This window comes from Salminus brasiliensis, chromosome 22 (genome assembly GCF_030463535.1).
Source record: "Salminus brasiliensis chromosome 22, fSalBra1.hap2, whole genome shotgun sequence".
NCBI classification, from domain to species: Eukaryota; Metazoa; Chordata; class Actinopteri; order Characiformes; family Bryconidae; genus Salminus; species Salminus brasiliensis.
In genome coordinates this window covers 17,744,100-17,762,173 of record NC_132899.1, presented here as the reverse complement: position 1 = coordinate 17,762,173, position 18,074 = coordinate 17,744,100, and the positions used below count along the sequence as shown (strand labels likewise).

Below are 18,074 nucleotides of genomic sequence, written 5' to 3'. Positions count from 1 at the left end.
GCAAACTCAACGCAGGCACGGCTGCGCATGCGCACCATATTTAAAGAGACACTGAGGGGCCGGGATGGTGCTCTGCTCAGCGCAGCGCTTGGTACGGAGCAAAAAGGACGACTGAGGGGGTATTAATTAAGGGGGAACTGAGGGGTAAATTAACCAGATTTTACTTCCCAGTTTTGTAAGTTTCAGAGGTTAAATAGTAAAAAAAGTCACTCAGGGAGGAGGATTTCTTCACAGGAGCAGTGATGGGAACCATGGTCTTCTTGTTTTTTTAAAAACCACCAGTGAACATCCTCAGCTCTTCTGAGTTTGTAAAATAGTGGAAAATCTGAAAATCTAATTCAGCTCTCCCCAGGCCATGTGAACCTGCACCATATATGGATTAAAAACAGACTATATGAAAATATTTGATAATGTCTTGATTGATTGTTATTATGAAACACACTATATGTTTCTCTGAACACAGTGTTGATATTATTAGTGCTTAAAGAACACATTTCATTACAAAAGGCATAATTAGCTCTGTTAATTGAACTGATTGAAGTGTAGCATATTTTGAATATAAAGAGTCATTGTACTAAATACAGGTAGTATTTACAAAGCAGTTTTTAAAAGCGGATAAAGATGCATTTTGTCTGTTTTTCTGCTAAAGATGCATTTTGTCTGTTTTGTCTGCTAAAGATGCATTTTGTCTGTTTTTCTGCTAAAGATGCATTTTGTCTGTTTTGTCTGCTAAAGATACATTTTGTCTGTTTTTTCTGCTAAAGATGCATTTTGTCTTTTTTTCTGCTAAAGATACATTTTGTCTGTTTTGTCTGCTAAAGATGCATTTTGTCTTTTTGTCTGCTAAAGATACATTTTGTCTGTTTTGTCTGCTAAAGATACATTTTGTCGGTTTTTTCTGCTAAAGATGCATTTTGTCTTTTTGTCTGCTAAAGATACATTTTGTCTTTTTGTCTGCTAAAGATACATTTTGTCTGTTTTGTCTGCTAAAGATGTATTTTCTCTGATAATGGTGCATTTAGTCTATTTTTGTATGGCTTTTGTCTGTTAATTGTATATTATTTCTATTTTTGTCTGCTAATGGTGCATTTTATATGATTTTGTCTACTAATTATATATTATTTCTATTTTTGTCTACTAACTATATATTATTTCTATTTTTGTCTGTTAATGGTGCATTTTATTTGTTTTGTCTGCTTATGGTTCATTTTATCTGTTTTGTCTGCTAATGGTTCATTTTGTCATATATTGTGATCAATATTGTGTATCATGAAAAATGTCTTCTAATATTGTGATATAATGTCTTTGCCATATTGTCCAACCCTAGTTTCACCATTTCTAAAAAGTATTATAAAGTGATGTTAAAGGTATCAAGCCGTGTATCCATTGTTCCTTTGTATAATAATTTGCTCTGAGGGAATCGTTCACATGACGATGTTCACATCTTAACCATTTAGCAACTGGTTTAAAGTCAACTGGTTTAATTATCTGTTCATATGGAAAAAACTACACTCGATTGCTGTGAATATTAGAAGCAAGAGCATTAGTGAAGTCAGGTACTGGTGCTGGTACTGTAGTTCTGGATGAAAGACACCACTCCCCCAAAAGTATCTGATGGAGCTCCATCACTCCACATTTCTAATGCCCCACAGTCCAGTGCTGGGGGCTTTATACTTCTCCCGATTCTTGGGATTGGGTTAGGCTCATGTGCTTATGTGTTGCTGCTCCAGACTGTCCTATTCTTTAGACAATGCTTTTCTATTGAGATTAGACAAGTCAGGTGTAAAAAGCAGATCTTAAAGCAGTTGAGGGGTCATGCCTTTGGACAAATACAACCCAGTTGCCCAGACATGGATTAAGCCTAGTCTTGGACTAAACTGCATTTTTTTTTTTACATCTTCTTATGATTTGGTTTGTTTGGTCTGTTACTACAATCTATTTACAATTGCTTTTCTTTACATTTATTTATTTATTTGTTTATTTATTGCCATTGTTTCTTTAATTATTAATTCTTCAGCTTCAGTATTTTTAAGGGTAATACAATATAATTATTTTTTGCACAACATAATCATAGTTTATTATTGTTTATTGTATGTTATTATTATTATCATTATTATTGTTATTATTATTATTATTATTATTATTATTATGTATTTGATTTATAAAACTATTATATAACATTATTAAAATTATTATGCCAATTTAATGTTTGGACCCAGTGATCTGCGTCTGTTTTGCTCATTGTACTATGTATATAAAGGTGAAATGTACCCATCTTCCAAAGTTTCGGTTGGCTTTGGATAATAACACCCTTTACCCTCTCCACTGTGAACCACCCACTACAAGAGACTAGAGCCATAATTGCAGCCACAATGCTGGATGACAGCATGGGCGCACAGAGCCCTTTTTTTCTTCTCCTGCTGGTCGTCTTGCTGCTATGCTATTATTAGAATCATAACCATGCAACAGTGACATATGGTACCACCTCAACACTCAAATTCTTTGGGATGGGTGTATTTCTATTATGCCTGGAACTAAAAGAAGAAACAAATGTAGACATGTAGAAAGGCCTCTCCAATGGCTGAGCTGGTCATGATTTGAAAGTATGGGATGGCAGAAATCGTCAGTTGTCAGTATAAACAGATTAATAAAAAGATCAACTTAAAGAGTACATGTACATAGGGTTCATTAGATTGCAACACAGTTTTGATCAAAGCCTTCATTTCAGATGTATCCCAATAATACATTTTTTCACCTGTCTGTTTGACATTTATGTGTTTTTCCAAACCAAACATATAATTTGTGATTCACTTTACCTGGCTGTTGTCCAACCTATCTTTATCCCACTGAAATAAACAGGTTGTTTGTTATTGTGCTTTTAACATTGGTCTTTGTTCTGACTGACTGTGTACATTTGCATATTCAAAAATCATATTCAAAATTCCATATATAGTCTAGGGTAGTATTACCATACCGTATCTTGCCTTTTAGTTTTACATAACAACTCTTTCTTTGTAGAAATGGTAGAATCCCGATACAGTTGCAAGTACTATTGATACAGAGTGTTTTTGTATGCATCTTTTGTACACAAGTGTTTCGTGTACATAAAAAGGAAAAGTCTGTCTACAGTGAAAATTGGTAAATACAAACAAATAAACAGCCTGTGTTTGATTGTTCATTAGTCTAGACTAAACTATCCAGTCTAAGGTCATCTCTGCATATTCATCACCCTGTTATTGCTGAACAAGTGTTACAAGAAATTAGGGATATTATATATATATATATATATATATATATATATATATATATATATATATATATATATATATATTCTAAAATTAGACTTCTCATTATAAATGGTCAGAGTTGTTTGTCATGTTGCTTCTGTACACCACCTCAGCAGATTTGAAAAGAGCAGTCAAGATGGGATTAAAGTGTAGACATGCAGCTTTAATTCAGGGGGTTAACATTAATATTGCATAAAGCATTTGATCATTACAGCCATTTTGTATTTTTATAGGCTCCAAAGTAATTGGACAATTCACTGTAAAGCAGTGGCACGGCCAAGTGTGGCCGGGTCCTTTATTATTCAACTACACATTTAGAACATAAAAGCTCTGTAGTTGATTTTAAGTGTTAAAATGGTATGGGAACGTGATATGCAGTCCAAATAGGTGTCAAAAACAAGTGAAGGAGGCCGTTATCAGGCTGGAAAAGCAAAGCAAACCTTTCGGGAGATAACAGAAACAAACTGTTACATTTTTAAAAAGGAGGAATTTACTGGGGAACTCAGCAACACCAAACCTGGAAATTCACCAAAGACAGCTAAAGTGCACTATACTGAAAAAAGTAATGGGACACCTGCTCATTCACTGTTTCTTCTGAAATCACAAGTTTATCTTGCTTTTGTTGGAGTAACTGACTCTACTGTCCAGAGAAGGCTTTCTACTAGATTTGGAGCCTTGCTGTGAGGATTTGATTGCAGTCAGCGACAAGCACATTGGTAAGGTTCAGATGTTGGTTGATCATCACCCCCACCTCATCCTCAAGTCATCCCATTCAAAAGTACTGAATGCAGCACCATCATTCCAGAGAACACAGGTCCACTGCTTCACTGCTGTTTTACCCCTCAGCTGTCATTAGGCATGATGCCAATAAATTCAGGTTTATCTGTCCCAGAGAGTCCTATTCCTCTACAGGCATTTGCACACCTGTGTAAGTAATGTAGTTGACAGCATTCATTAGAAGGGGTGTCCACAAACATTTGGACTTTCCAAATATATGAAACAGTGATGCGAGTCAATTCCTGAACTGATTCCTGAGTTGATTCAAAAAGTTATTTAAACCTTTTTTAAATTCTGGAAATGTGAAAGACCCAACCATCATTTTGAACAGTGATTTGAATTTGATCTGAATCTTTAGGACAGTGATTCAACTCTTTTGAAACAGATTTGAATCCTTTGAGCAGTGATTTGTAAGTATGTGGTAAGTGAGGGGATACATGGCATTCTCAGCTCCAGTATCCTGAACATGTGAAATCCTAATAGCCTGTTTCTGTTTTTTTATTCAGACCTAGATACTCGTTTTAGTAAACCTACTTACTTTTTTGGTTTGTGTAGTTTTTCACATTTAAATGTTCATCTAAAATGAATCAACCTAAACTGTTTATTGTACTGAACAGTTAAATGGTTTTCATGATTTCTATTTCCATCAAATTACAGACTGATGCTCAGCTCTTTTAGCCCTTCACACGAACCAAAGCTGATTGGAAGCTGCCTGATTAAAAACAGAACTTAAAATTTAGAGCAACTAGTTTTGAAAATGTAGTAAGTAAAAAGTACAGATTAAAAATGACAGTTTTTATATTTGAATATGCATTTAAAATTTCAAACTTCAGCTTTACAGCAATAATGTCAGTCTGAGCAGACCTCCTGAATAAGTGATGTTTTAGATATATGATGTGATATATTGGTTTATAGGATGTGTAATGCAGTAACACCACAGCAGTCGGAGATACTAGAGACTCAGATACACTATTAAGTGACTAATCTTTGCTCATGTTAACCTTCTGCTCTGTATTTTGTATTTTTATTATTCAGGTAAACCTTCCAGTGCTGTCTCTGCACTGCAGATTTTTCAGTGCCGGTCTGACTGCTCTCCTGATGCACAGCCCTGTGACTGCACTGGCCTGTTCTGCCTGTCAGTCAGAGCAGCTCAGGGTTGCAACACGTGTGTCCTGCAGGATTAACATGCCCTATCACGTGCTTGTACAGAGAGATGATTTTAATCTCACTGCTCAACATTTGTGTTATGTCCTGCATAAACATGGAACTTCAGGCTCTGTAGTGCCACCCAGTGGCAAACACAGCCTTTTCTGCTCACATCAACTCTCTGAAACAAAAAAAAAACAAAACAATGGACGGTCACACACACACACACACACACACAGCCCACATGGCTTTTCCAAAACACAATAATGTGCTTGTAAAGTTTCATTCATTTAAAAAAAATATTTAAGAATTTAAATATATCAGAATCTGAGTAGATTAATAATTTGGCAGCCAATCCTTTCCTCATTTCCTAGATTTCAGATTAGGGTGGTTCTTAAATCCAGTCATATGCTAGATTTTCCTTTTTAGAAGACAGTGCCATTAAAGCATGAACAGAAACTAAGAGTAGCTTGTGTTAGAAAAGTGTGATGCCATTAATGCCGGATTAACAGAGATTAGCATGTAAACACACACAATATTACACATACCCGGTTTATAGACATATTCATGCAGTTCTATGGAACCTCTCTCGATCGCTTAAGGAAATAAAAGGAGTATGCTATTATGCTAATCTCTTTAAGTGATGTGAAAGTGAAATATTTTTGGGGGTCATGTGTGAACTGCTGTCTGCCTGTCTGTGTGTACAAAAACACAAAAACATGATAATGTAATAATGTAAATGATGTAAATGGGACTTGCAAAGATCATCAAGCCAACAACTTGAAATACTGTTGTTTGTTTTTTGCCATACTAAACATTATAAACACTATAAAAGTAATTAAAAACTAGAATGTTAGATTGTGAGCTTATTAAAGTCTTGCATATCCTCATCTCTAGCTAAAAGCGTATGGCTGTATTATCATTGAATTGAATTGAATTGGGTCGGTATTAACGGATGGTGGGGAAATAATTCATATATCCATCTCGATGCGGAGGTGGATGATGATTGATTCACATATGTCAGAAATCAATGTTTTAATGTTAACTGAGAATGTAATGTTGATGAAGTTATGTCGAACTGCATTAAGTGCCAAGAATTTGCATCTGTATTTAGTCGATGGGAACCAAGGCTTTAGTGCTATGCTGGCCTCTCTGGAGCCAAGAAACAGCGTTACACCCCCAAAGACATTTTACTGAGACCCCCACACTCTACAACCACCGATAAAATCACCATGTAAAGGAATCACTGATGAAAATGGATGGGATAGCTGTAACACGGCACCTGGACATCCAGTGCCACAGAATCTCATGTTACTGTAACTAAGCATTTACTCCCAGATGAGTGGCAGCTAGGTCTCGCAGTTCAAACATGAGCAGTGAATGAGAGCCACACAGGTGCAGATATGGCTGAGCTGTTAAAGAGTGTAGCAGAGTCAGTATCAATATTACATATCTAACAGTGTGTAACAATACATTTATTCCATCATTCAGGTTTATTCTGAAAAAACACATATAATAATGATAACAATAAAAAAAAATAATAGTAATATAAATATATTGTTTAATTATTATATTAAAATAATAGTATTAAAGTATTAATCTTCACTTTAAAATATGTTTTGTACATTTTATACGGTTTTCTTTGTTAATGGGGATGTTTTTTTTGCCATGTTGAATGATTCTTTTAATAAGGGGTAAATTAACCAAAATATATATTTATTTTTTCTTAAAGTTTAAAAGACATGAATAATTTACACATTTTAATTTATTTAACTATTTTCATAAAAATATTAAGCAATGTCATGTCCGAGAATCCAGAGAATCCGTCCAGCCTGTCATCCTGAGACAATTGCCCTTTTCAGAAAGTATCACTTGATATTAGTGACATCACAGCCCTCATACTGTTTTATCTTCAAGGCACTGAAGGTACCTGCTCTATGTTCCACATTTAATAATATCAATTTCACTTAATATACCTTACTTTGTCCCCATACTTATTAAATATGAAGTTAATTAAAATAATTTAAGAAAATCTGAATTTGTAACAAGTCATCTCAAATAATTCAACAGGTCTGTAACTGTAGGTCAACCAGATGTTCATCAAATGTGAACTTTAGGTTTAACTGAGCTGAAGTACACTTTACACTTGAGTTCACTTTATGTTATAAGACTTTGGATCTTTTTGCCATGTCCAGAAGGTCATGCTGCGGTCAGAACCTGCAGGGCATTTCTATGAGCTGAGCAGCTTGAGATAGAAATTTTAAATTCTTCAGCTTTTTCAAAAACGTGTGTCTTTTTGCATCAATAATGGAACATCTGACCTAACTACTTTACTTTCTTACCTTCTTGTCCACCCTGCCACATTCTGCTCCACCCTTCCATGGCCTTGTCCACCCAGTCATCTTCATGTTTTCTTATATAAATCAGTAATTCTTCACAGGGAAACAAACCATTCTGACTGCTGTATCTTACCTAACAGTGGCTCAGGTAAGTGTTTTTGTTCAGAGATGCTTGGTGTTATTATTGTTTGGGGGAATGGGGGTCCCAGTGGAGGGACATGAGATCACAAAGTAAGACTTAGATTTAGTGACTGAGAATGCTCCAACATGGTTGTTGCTGCTGCACTGGGTAAATTCCTACATGTGGAAATGCTACACGCCGAACCTGGCCTCTCAGTGAGGGCTCGAGTTGCCCACTGTGTCAAGGCTACTAGGGAGGGTCAGACATATAACTGCGTTTTCCACCGCAGCCCCACTGTAGAACCTTCCATTTGACCCCCAACCACACCACTTCCATTTATGATGATCCTCTAAATCAAAATTGGAATCGAGGCATGAGGTGCCTAGAGATTCCCACCCATAGTATTGACTGATCCTCAATGTTATGGCACTAAGATTGGAATCAGTCAGATTGCATATATTTCCAGCATGATCAGACTAGTTGGTGAAGTTACCAGACCGTATTTGTATTGGCTTTGCAAGACAAACTTTGTTGCTCGGTCTTTTCTGGTCATTAACGAACAAGTTGTAGAGCAGAGCACACTAGTTGGGGCTGTGGCAGGTGAAGTCACGGTTTTCGCTCACCTGATTATGGACAGTTTATTAAATAAGCTTAGTTCTCATCAGCACAGTAGAGGATAAGTAGTGATAGCCAATAGAGAGGATGTTAGCATCCCAGCCAAGCAGTGAAAGTGAGTAGAGAGAGAGATAGCTTCCCACTGGTGGAGCGAGAGCGACCACAAATACTATAGACTCGGCTTTAGAGAAGTAGTATTCTGGGTATGATTGGTGCACTCATGTAAATAAAACATATTTGGGTTGACATGCATCGTTGTATGTGTGTGTGTCTGAGCTTGGGCTGAGATCACAGAGCCATTGGCCTATCTTTCAGTGTGCATTTCATATAAACTATCCTCCACAGTGCGATCCAGTGTGGGAGTTCCTGCAGGCCGTAGTGTATGAGCTTCAAGGTCACGACTCAATAAGACTTCTGCTTTGAATCCGAACAGTGATATCCATACACAACCAGCTCCCAGAATCACATTCAACACTTTGTTTTTTCACTCCAAGCGCTGATCAGAGTTAGGATGAAATCGTAAAGGTGGTAAATCAAAACTGAGATGTCACCAGCACCATGAGGCAGATCTGAATCTGAAATAATAAATAAAAAGAAGCAAAAACAGCTCAAAGCTCATCAGTGCTGCTAACATCATCATGACCATTCAAAGCTCAGCTGGTTCTTGGCCATGAAAATAACAGCAGTTAAGACTCACCGCAAACGGCTTGGAGATCACAGAAAATAATACCTCTTGCTCTGGGTAAGGATGTCAGCCAACCCATAACCCATTGCTATAAAACAATAACCACCATGAAGAAGTGTGGAAGAACTCTGGAGGCCTCTCTGGAGGCTTTTTAATACAGTGAACCTGAGGCTCATCACTGCTCACTTCATTGTTACTTGACAACATCTGGGCTTACTATCTGATTAGACCTATCTGATTAGACTATCTGATTAGACCTGATCAATATATAGCACTAAATGAAGCCACCCCCACAGGCTATAAATATGTACATAAATATGTGCCCTAGATTATCAGGCAGAGGAGGTGGAGTATGTATAATCTATCAGAATACACTAGAGATTATTCAAAAACACTGTAACACCTTCACTTCTTTTGAGCTTATCTACATTAATATATCAAATCCAGCCACAAATAAAAATGTTTTCTCACTGATTAATATTTATAGGCCTCCAGGGCCCTACTCTGAATTTTTAAAAGAATTTAGTGACTTTGCTGCAGACTTGGCAGTGTGCAGCAACAAAGTTATAATAGTAGGAGATTTTAATATTCACTTTGAAAAAGCAGACGATCCATTAAAAAAGGCGTTTGTATCAATCTTAGATTCTGTTGGCATTACACAAAACGTAACTGGACCCACACATTACTGTAATCATACCCTAGATTTAGTCCAGACCCTGGGTGCTAGCATTGATCAGCTAAATATTCTACCTCAAAGCTCAGTAATATCAGACCATTATCTAATCTCCTTTGAGCTACATCTAAGGCAAAATGTTAATTCGTCTCCCCAACACTGTCTAAAGCGCACAATAACACCAATGACAGCTGTACAGTATACTAAAAATCTCCCACCCCTATTGACCTTAGCTTACACTCCATCAGACCAAACGGAGCTAGAATGATCTAGAAAATACCCTTCGATCAACCTTAAACAAAGTAGCACCGTTTAAAAATAAAATGATGAGGCAAAAAAAGCTCACACCGTGGTACAGTGATCATACTCGTACCTTAAAACAAACAGTGCGAAGAAATTCTCCCAATTATAATCAGACCTCTTTTAACAATTGTAAATTCATCCCTTAGCCTTGGGCATGTACCCCAAACCCTTAAAATAGCAGTTATAAAACCTTTAATCAAGAAACCAAATCTTGATCCTAGCATATCATCTAATTATAGACCCATCTCAAACTTAACATTCGTATCTAAGATATTACAAAAAGCTGTGGCCCAACAACTCTGCTTATACCTGAGTAAAAATTACATGTATGAGAAATTCCAGTCTGGATTTAGACCCAATCACAGCACAGAGACAGCCCTAGTGAAGATCACGAATGATCTCCTTCTTGCCTCTGATCAAGGCTACGTATCTTTATTAGTCATACTAGACCTTAGTGCAGCCTTTGATACAATAGATCATTCTATATTACTAGAAAGATTAGAGAAAATGGTTGGAATCACAGGGACAGCCCTATCGTGGTTCCAATCATATCTAACGGGACGCTATCAATTTGTAAAGATAAAAGATTTATCTTCAAACTACGCAGAAGTAAGATATGGAGTTCCGCAAGGCTCAATTTTAGGACCACTATTATTTACATTATACATGTTACCACTGGGCTCAGTTATAAGCAGACATGGCGTTAATTTCCATTTCTATGCAGATGACACACAGCTCTATATTTCAGCCAAACCTGACGATAAATTTAGACTACAGAAAATGGAGGACTGTGTAAAGGATATAAAACTCTGGATGTCACATAACTTCCTTCTTCTTAACAGTGACAAAACCGAATTTCTCCTTTTAGGTCCAAAAGACTTAGAAATAAGAAATAAACTATCAGACTTAATGTTAGACTTGGCCGATGCTTCCATCATTCCTGGTTTAGCAGCTAAAAATCTTGGCGTCACATTCGACTCAGATTTATCATTTGAGCAACATATAGCTAATATTAGTAGAACAACCTTTATGCAGCTTAGGAACATCTCCAAACTAAGAAACTTCTTATCACTACAAGATGCAGAAAAGCTAGTACATGCTTTTATTACCTCAAGGCTAGATTATTGTAACGTAAACTTCAACCTCAATAAACTTCAGCTGGTGCAAAATGCTGCAGCCAGGGTCCTTACTAAAACTAGAAAATTTGACCATATCAGTCCAGTTCTATCAGCACTTCATTGGCTCCCAGTTAAATTCCGTATCGAATACAAAATTGTTCTTTTTACATATAAGGCCCTAATGGCCTCGCTCCTGAGTACCTGCAGGATCTTATAGTATATTACGAACCATCAAGACTACTTAGATCTCAGGGTGCTGGCCTCTTACTCGTTCCCAAAATTCAGAAAACCTCAGCAGGGGGAAGAGCCTTTTCTTATAAAGCCCCCCAACTCTGGAATAACCTTCCAGATAATGTTTGGGACTCAGACACAGTCTCAATCTTTAAATCTAAGCTGAAACCTTATATGTTTAGTTTAGCTTTTGGTAATTAATGTTTCTTAGATAAGGGCTGCAGGTCCAGGGGTTCGCGGACCCAGGGAATTGTAGTACACTGAGATGCTGGAGCTGTCGTCTCGCTGCTTACACGCGATCACTCAGGTTTGTTGACGGTGGAGCAGATAGATGCTGGTGTTCTCAGGGTGCGCCCGTGTCCGTGTTACCTTATGGCTCTCTCCTTTCAATTATGCTGTGATAATCAGACCTGCCGGAGTCTTCAGACATACCCTAATGCTGATGCTCAACATTCTCTGCTCTCCATAAAATTCCTCTTATAACTAACTTTTCTCTTTTTACCTTCTTCGAGTAAATGGCCACCCAGCCCGACCTGCTGGAAGATTGCCCGCTGAGGTCCCTTCTACCTGCGTCTAACCAGCTGCCACCTACCAGTCCGGCCAGCGGGTCCCCCCCAACCCGACACCACCCATGGCTCACCCGCCTGCCGCTGCTGCCTGTTTGGTGGCCGTGCTGAAACCTAGATGGACTCGTGCCTGTCTGCCACTATTAATATCACCACTATTAACTTTCTGTTGTATCTGCTTTGGTAATTTTTATCATTAATGTTTAAATAGTTCTGACCAGAGGAGGATGGGTCCCCCTTGTGAGTCTTGGTTCCTCCCAAGGTTTCTTCCTCCAGCTCTGAGGGAGTTTTTCCTTGCCACTGTCGCCGTTGGCTTGCTCACGGGGGGTCTTTGATCCTTCATGTTATTTCTTCTTTCTTCTCTGTCTCTGTCCTTTATTAAGTACTAATTATGTAAAGCTGCTTTGTGACAGCAACAGTTGTAAAAAGCGCTATACAAATAAATTTGACTTGACTATCTGTAAAGTGTAATAATGTAAAGCATGTAAAAAAAAAATGAGATGAGACTTAGCCAGCATCTTTAGTCATTGTAATCTCTACTGGCACAATCAGCTCGGTTGTGACTGTCATCTCCACCAGAGCTTTCAGAGTCAGGCTGGGTGGGTTTCCCATGTGATTTATCTTTTTTCGCTGCTGTTCTGCTGAGATGCAGGGCTGTGAGGACTGTGAAATGTTCTGGAAGGTCCAACGTTCCTCCTTGAACTCTTGAACTCTTCAGCTCAGCTCTTCATTGTAAACTGACCATGTTTAGTCCTGGTCACTTCTCGCACATGAGCACCAAAGAGCAGAGCTGTGCAGGGTGTGGGGAAAACAGATCTCACACAGACCTACAAATCTAAATATGTAAAAGACTGTCTACTCTAAAATAGAGTCAGTAAAATCAAAGTACACGTTTTAGTTTACTACCTTTTCCCAGATTATCCACCTGGATTCTGACATAAACTCTCCATGATACTCAACATCTGCCAGCAACACAAATAGCTAAATACTCCACCCATACTCAAAGTTAAATAAAGGTACAGTAAAATGACAGAACTGACATGCTGATATGTGGTAACTTGTGATGATTACATTTATATATTCCATTTTCTACAAAGAAACTGATAAAATTAAGATTACGTGGACCGGTTACGACCTGGGCAATGATCCAATGTGACACATTATTAATAATGGCCTCTGTGTATCAAAGGCTGGAGTAAAATAAACAATATTTGTGAGATATTGTAACATATGGGTGGAGGGAGACTACAGAGAGAGAGAGACTTTATTAGGACTATAGCAGTCCTCATGGTACGACAGATACAATACAGGTGAATTCATAGTCCAGGTCAGAGAACAAGGCAGAGGGTCAAAACCAGTGACTTCACCAAGAGCGCACAAAACCGAGGTGCTTAAGAGTCCTAATCAGTCCAATCATGAACAGCACCTGTGTGCTGGAGTTGAGCCCTTGCAGGCTCTAGCGCATGATCTGAGCAGGAGCTTCCCACTGAGGCCAGCAGAGGGAGACGTTACGGATATAATCCTAATCTGATGGATGGATAGTTGAAAATGAGAACAGTGGGAATTTACCTTTTGTATCAAGCAAGTTGTAGCAAGATGTGTTTTACTATTTTACATTACATTGCATATATTGCGATGTGATTACTGCACTTTCACACATCGCAATGCCGATGCTGAAACGATATATTGTGCAGGCCTACAACTAGGTATGAGTGAGCAAAGAGGAACGAGCAGAGAGCAGGTGTGAGGACGGACTGTTTTAGACTGTAATACATGCATTATATAGTCAATGTATTTACTTATTAGCATTATAGTCATTCACTGTAAAAAATATAATAAATAAATAATACATACATACCTTTAAGAACTCCTGAGTTCTGGGTGCAGTGTCTCACCTCCGTAATTGGGACCTGGAGCAACTGGAGACTGCTAAATCTGCCTGCTTTGGCCAACTAGCAACATTAGCTTTATTAATTGTGTCATGTTGGTGTATATAGTATTTAATTATATTAACAAATTATAGTAATTAATTAAAATAATTCAAATTCTAAAAGATTTACACACACATTTTTAAATACACATTTTATCAAAAACAAAATTGCATTCAACATCTTGAGAGATTTTGGAAAGTTATTATGATTAGTGACTATAGAAAAAATAATAATAGGGAAACCACAAAGACTTGGAACTGATTTGGAATCAATTCAGCCCACTTGATCAGCTCCTCGTACTATATAAATACTCTGTATTTTTATAATTACAGGCTGTAGTCGGTCTGCTTCTCTGCATACTTCGCTAGACCTCCTTTCACCCTGTTCTTCAAAGGATAGGATACCACAGGACCACCACAGAGCAGCAATCATTGGTGTAGTGGGTCATTCTTAGCACCTGTCATACAATGAACAACCAATCTCACAATCAAACCCAATAAAAAAAAAACAATAATAAAACTGAATAAAAATGGACTAAATGAGATATATGTAAATATATGGTCTGCATGCCAGTAACACTTTGTCCACATTACAAACTGTTAGGTATTTGCAATGTACCAGTTTATTTCAGCACACGATTACAGAGCAGTGATGAAAATCCAACAGCAAATGCAGATTCTTCTCAAACCCATACTGTTATACAAACATACGTACATACCAACACACATTCTGACAAAAAAGAAAATGTATAACTTTATACAGCATTGATAAATTAAATTGTATTTTAACACTGCCTGCTCCCTCAGTTATCAGTGCACCTGAACAAAAGTTACGCACTATGGCTTACACATTGAAATACCTTGTACTGAACAACGTTCACGCAAAACATGGCTACAAAATTCAACAAAGCATTATTTTATAATAATTCTTGCAGAAAGTAACATATGTAACAATGGAACATTTTCATCCATAAACAGATCCAGATAAAAACAGTCCTTTTTCCAGTCTATAAGGTCTTGGAAGTCTGGAAGAGCAAAGTAAACACTATGAAAGGAGAGAAAACATTGGCCAGTGGCTTCTGTTTCTATAACACCTACAGCCATTTCCGTATGGAAAGATCAGGCCTCCGTTATAGAGGTGCAGTTTCCTCCTTGTGTACAATATCCTGAAAAAAAGCTGGTGTAGAAATCTGCAATGCGATGCAAGTAAACAAAAATGCTTTGGCAGATGCAAATGCAAAATGTCTCACCCAAAAATAAGTCTTTTTTTGAATAAGGCGCTTACGAAGAAATCACAGCAGATAATACAAAAAAGCAAAAGTACTGCGAGAAAGCAAACAGTCACTTGAATGTGGTTATGAAAGCTGATACAGAAATGTAGAAAAAGCTTGTCGGGTCTCAGAGGTTGTGTAAAAATAAGTGTGCATTTCCTTCATCTTTACATGTATCAAAGAAAACTGAAAGCAAAGTTCATCTATGTAGCCTTAGGTTAGAAAAAAACAGTTACCACATTCAGTCAGACCTGCTGATTCGAGATGATCTACATTTTAAAGCCCCAAACAGAAATTCACAAAACAGTGCCTCAAGAGCAGCTCTTTGAATTTACTAATGAAGTGCAGGTTAAACAAGGGTATTTATACATTGTCATTTTCTGAGGCCAGCTGCACCAAATCCTGGTGTGGGTACGTTTTATGTCCACACCACAAGCACAGAGGGAATCCTGATGATCCTGTTCATTAGAACTCAAAAACACAGGCTTTTGGCTCAGACAAACTCTCAGTGCAGCCAACTTGTGCTCAAAACACTGGGATGTCCCTGAGGAGGACAGGTCCAGTTCAGGGTTATGGCTTTTGGGCTCACTTTGTCAATTTCCCCAAACTACAGGCCCATTTTCAAGTCCTTGGTTAAAAGTTCTTTGCTCAACGAGGCCCAGCGTCTGTAAGAACTGTGAGGTCCTACTGCCTCTTTATAGAGGACACCTTCTTTTTCCTGGCTGCAAGCATTTCATAGAAAGGGTCCCTGCTGATGGCAGCTCTGAGGAAGAGAGAGTAGAAAAGACAATTATTTCACAATCAAACCCCTTTCTAAATCAAAGACTGCAGAAAACATGGACACTGTAGTTCCAGTCCCTTCAGTTCTATAGAAATTAAGCCAAAATTGTCCACTATGTTGTCCAATTTGCAGCCAGAGTCTGCGCAGTAGAGACCAGAGGGGGCGCCAGACTCTCCTACTCATTTAGTAGATCTACCCCCCCCCTCGGACCAAGTGTGTGTCACATCTCCTTCATTAAGCTTACAGAGCAGAAGCAACATAGATTTTTCCCTGGATCCCGTTTGTCTGGTAAGTGGAATGTGTCAACATTCAAAGTGCAGCTCATGTAAGTTCCACTACAGCTCAGCTAACAGATTAGATAGATAGATAGAAAGATAGATAGATAGATAGATCACTTTATTTATCCCACGGGGAAAGTCAGTTTTTACAGCAGCAAAATCAAACAAGAGAGCAGCATAATAAAAGCACTTAAAATAGTAATAAGAAGTGGCAAATAGGAAACAGTAAACCTGACTATAAATACAGCTATATTAATAAATACAGCTATAATATACATAATATAACCCAATTATATAATAAGAAGTACTAGAAAAAGTGATTGCAGTGCAGTAATTACATTATAATATAATGTAATATACAGAATGAATTATGTGTAATGTAACAGTGCAGTAACTACATTAATATAATGTGGTGATGTAAGGCATCCTGGGGTATCAGTACAGTATAAGTGATAAACAATAGAGTTTTAAAGTGGCAGTGCAGATGACAGAGCTGTGTTAGCAGCAATACAGGTCCTGAAGTCAGTCTGTTCCAGCCAAGGCTGTCAATCTCTTAATTCCTAAGTGTAACCCCGCCTTCTTATGATATAGCAAGTTTAAAAACTGTGCCAATATTAGCACAGGGACAACTAACTGTTGGAATTAGACACTCTTTGAATCATATAGGGATGGGTGGAGCTTCACATTATACTGCAAGCAGCCAGCAGAGGTGCTAGACCTGTGGTCCATGTTTCCTACAGTCACTGAATAGAACTAACAGTCATTCTAAACATCTTTACTGTCTCCATCTGTTCTCTATGTGGCCATGAGATTTCAGAACTAACAGGCTTGTAAAACTAAATAGTGGATTTTGTGTCACATTTCCTTACTGACAGCATCAACTGGTGAAATAAGCATGTAATAAATAAGCAATAAGGGCTCTGAAGTGTAAATGGGGCCACTTACTTGATACTGTTGATCCACTCCTCTTTTTCCTCAACAGTTGGGGCTGAGATTCTGTAAAACGTATGGTTTCCCTCCACCACACGCCCGTCTGCCTCAGTCTTACAGGCCTTGATCACCTGATCCTTATTGTCTGGGATGAAGAGCTCAAAACAGTTCTGCAAAGAGTCAGACAGCAAAATAGCAACAGACGCCCAAAAAGTAGAGGTACAGGTATGCCATATAAAAGAAAAAGTGGGAAATCATACTGGTTTCTTTGAATCCTCCACTTCTCTAATGCTGAGATTTTCCAGGGGAATGATCCCTCTCGGTTCTTTATCCTAAAGGGACAAATTACAGATATGAGATAAACATGAGATAAAGCTTGATCTGTGTTTATTAGTCAATTAGTCTAAACGTCTAGGTGACTTACAGTGGTATATTCAAAGTAATAGAGACAGTTATCTGTCAGGATGAACCATCTTCTTTTCCACGTTTTTACTCGGCCACCTGTAAAACGGAAAAACAGCCAGTAAATAAATGCTGTGATAGTTGTAACTTGTATAAAATGCTAGGTTAACTTTTAGGAGCGCAGACGAGACGACAGCAGCGGAGAAATGCGGCAGGATGAGGTTTGGAGCACTGCAGCAGACAGGTGTGTATGGATAAGTCACATTAGTGAATGGCCGATTAAAATGGTTTACATTGCATCTCACTAAAAATAAATAAATAAGAAAATAAATAAATGGAACCCATGACAATGATTACACAAGTGAAATCTCTCAGGTCTCACAGGTTCAGGGCATGTCAGTATTGCTGGGTATTGCATCAGGCCAATATCAGCAGAATATGCTGGATGAAATAGTGGAGAGATTTAATCCTATAACAAAGTCAAGCCCTGATGTAGCACACACTCACACTGTGTGATGTGATGTGTGAGCTGGGTGTTTCTTTCTGTAGGGTAGTAGTGTTCGAGTAGCCTGAGAATTATACTGTCCTCTCCATCTAATGGCAATGGTCAAACCCAAAGTA

The 18,074-nt window shown here is 37.9% G+C and overlaps 1 protein-coding gene across 5 annotated transcripts in view; it reads right to left on the bottom strand.

Moving 5' to 3' along the window:
- Nucleotides 1-14,391: 14,391 nt before the first annotated feature.
- cyth1b (cytohesin 1b) overlaps nucleotides 14,392-18,074 on the bottom strand; it is a 67,769-nt gene continuing 64,086 nt past the window's right edge. For all 5 annotated transcript variants that reach the window (XM_072667040.1, XM_072667038.1, XM_072667039.1 and 2 more), the window contains 4 exons: nucleotides 17,476-17,554; nucleotides 17,312-17,383; nucleotides 17,067-17,221; nucleotides 14,392-15,825 (listed from right to left, as the gene is read on the bottom strand). In XM_072667040.1, coding sequence (XP_072523141.1) covers nucleotides 15,747-15,825; nucleotides 17,067-17,221; nucleotides 17,312-17,383; nucleotides 17,476-17,554 — 385 coding nt within the window. In that variant the 3' untranslated portion in view covers nucleotides 14,392-15,746. The remainder of the gene's footprint in view (nucleotides 15,826-17,066; nucleotides 17,222-17,311; nucleotides 17,384-17,475; nucleotides 17,555-18,074) is intronic.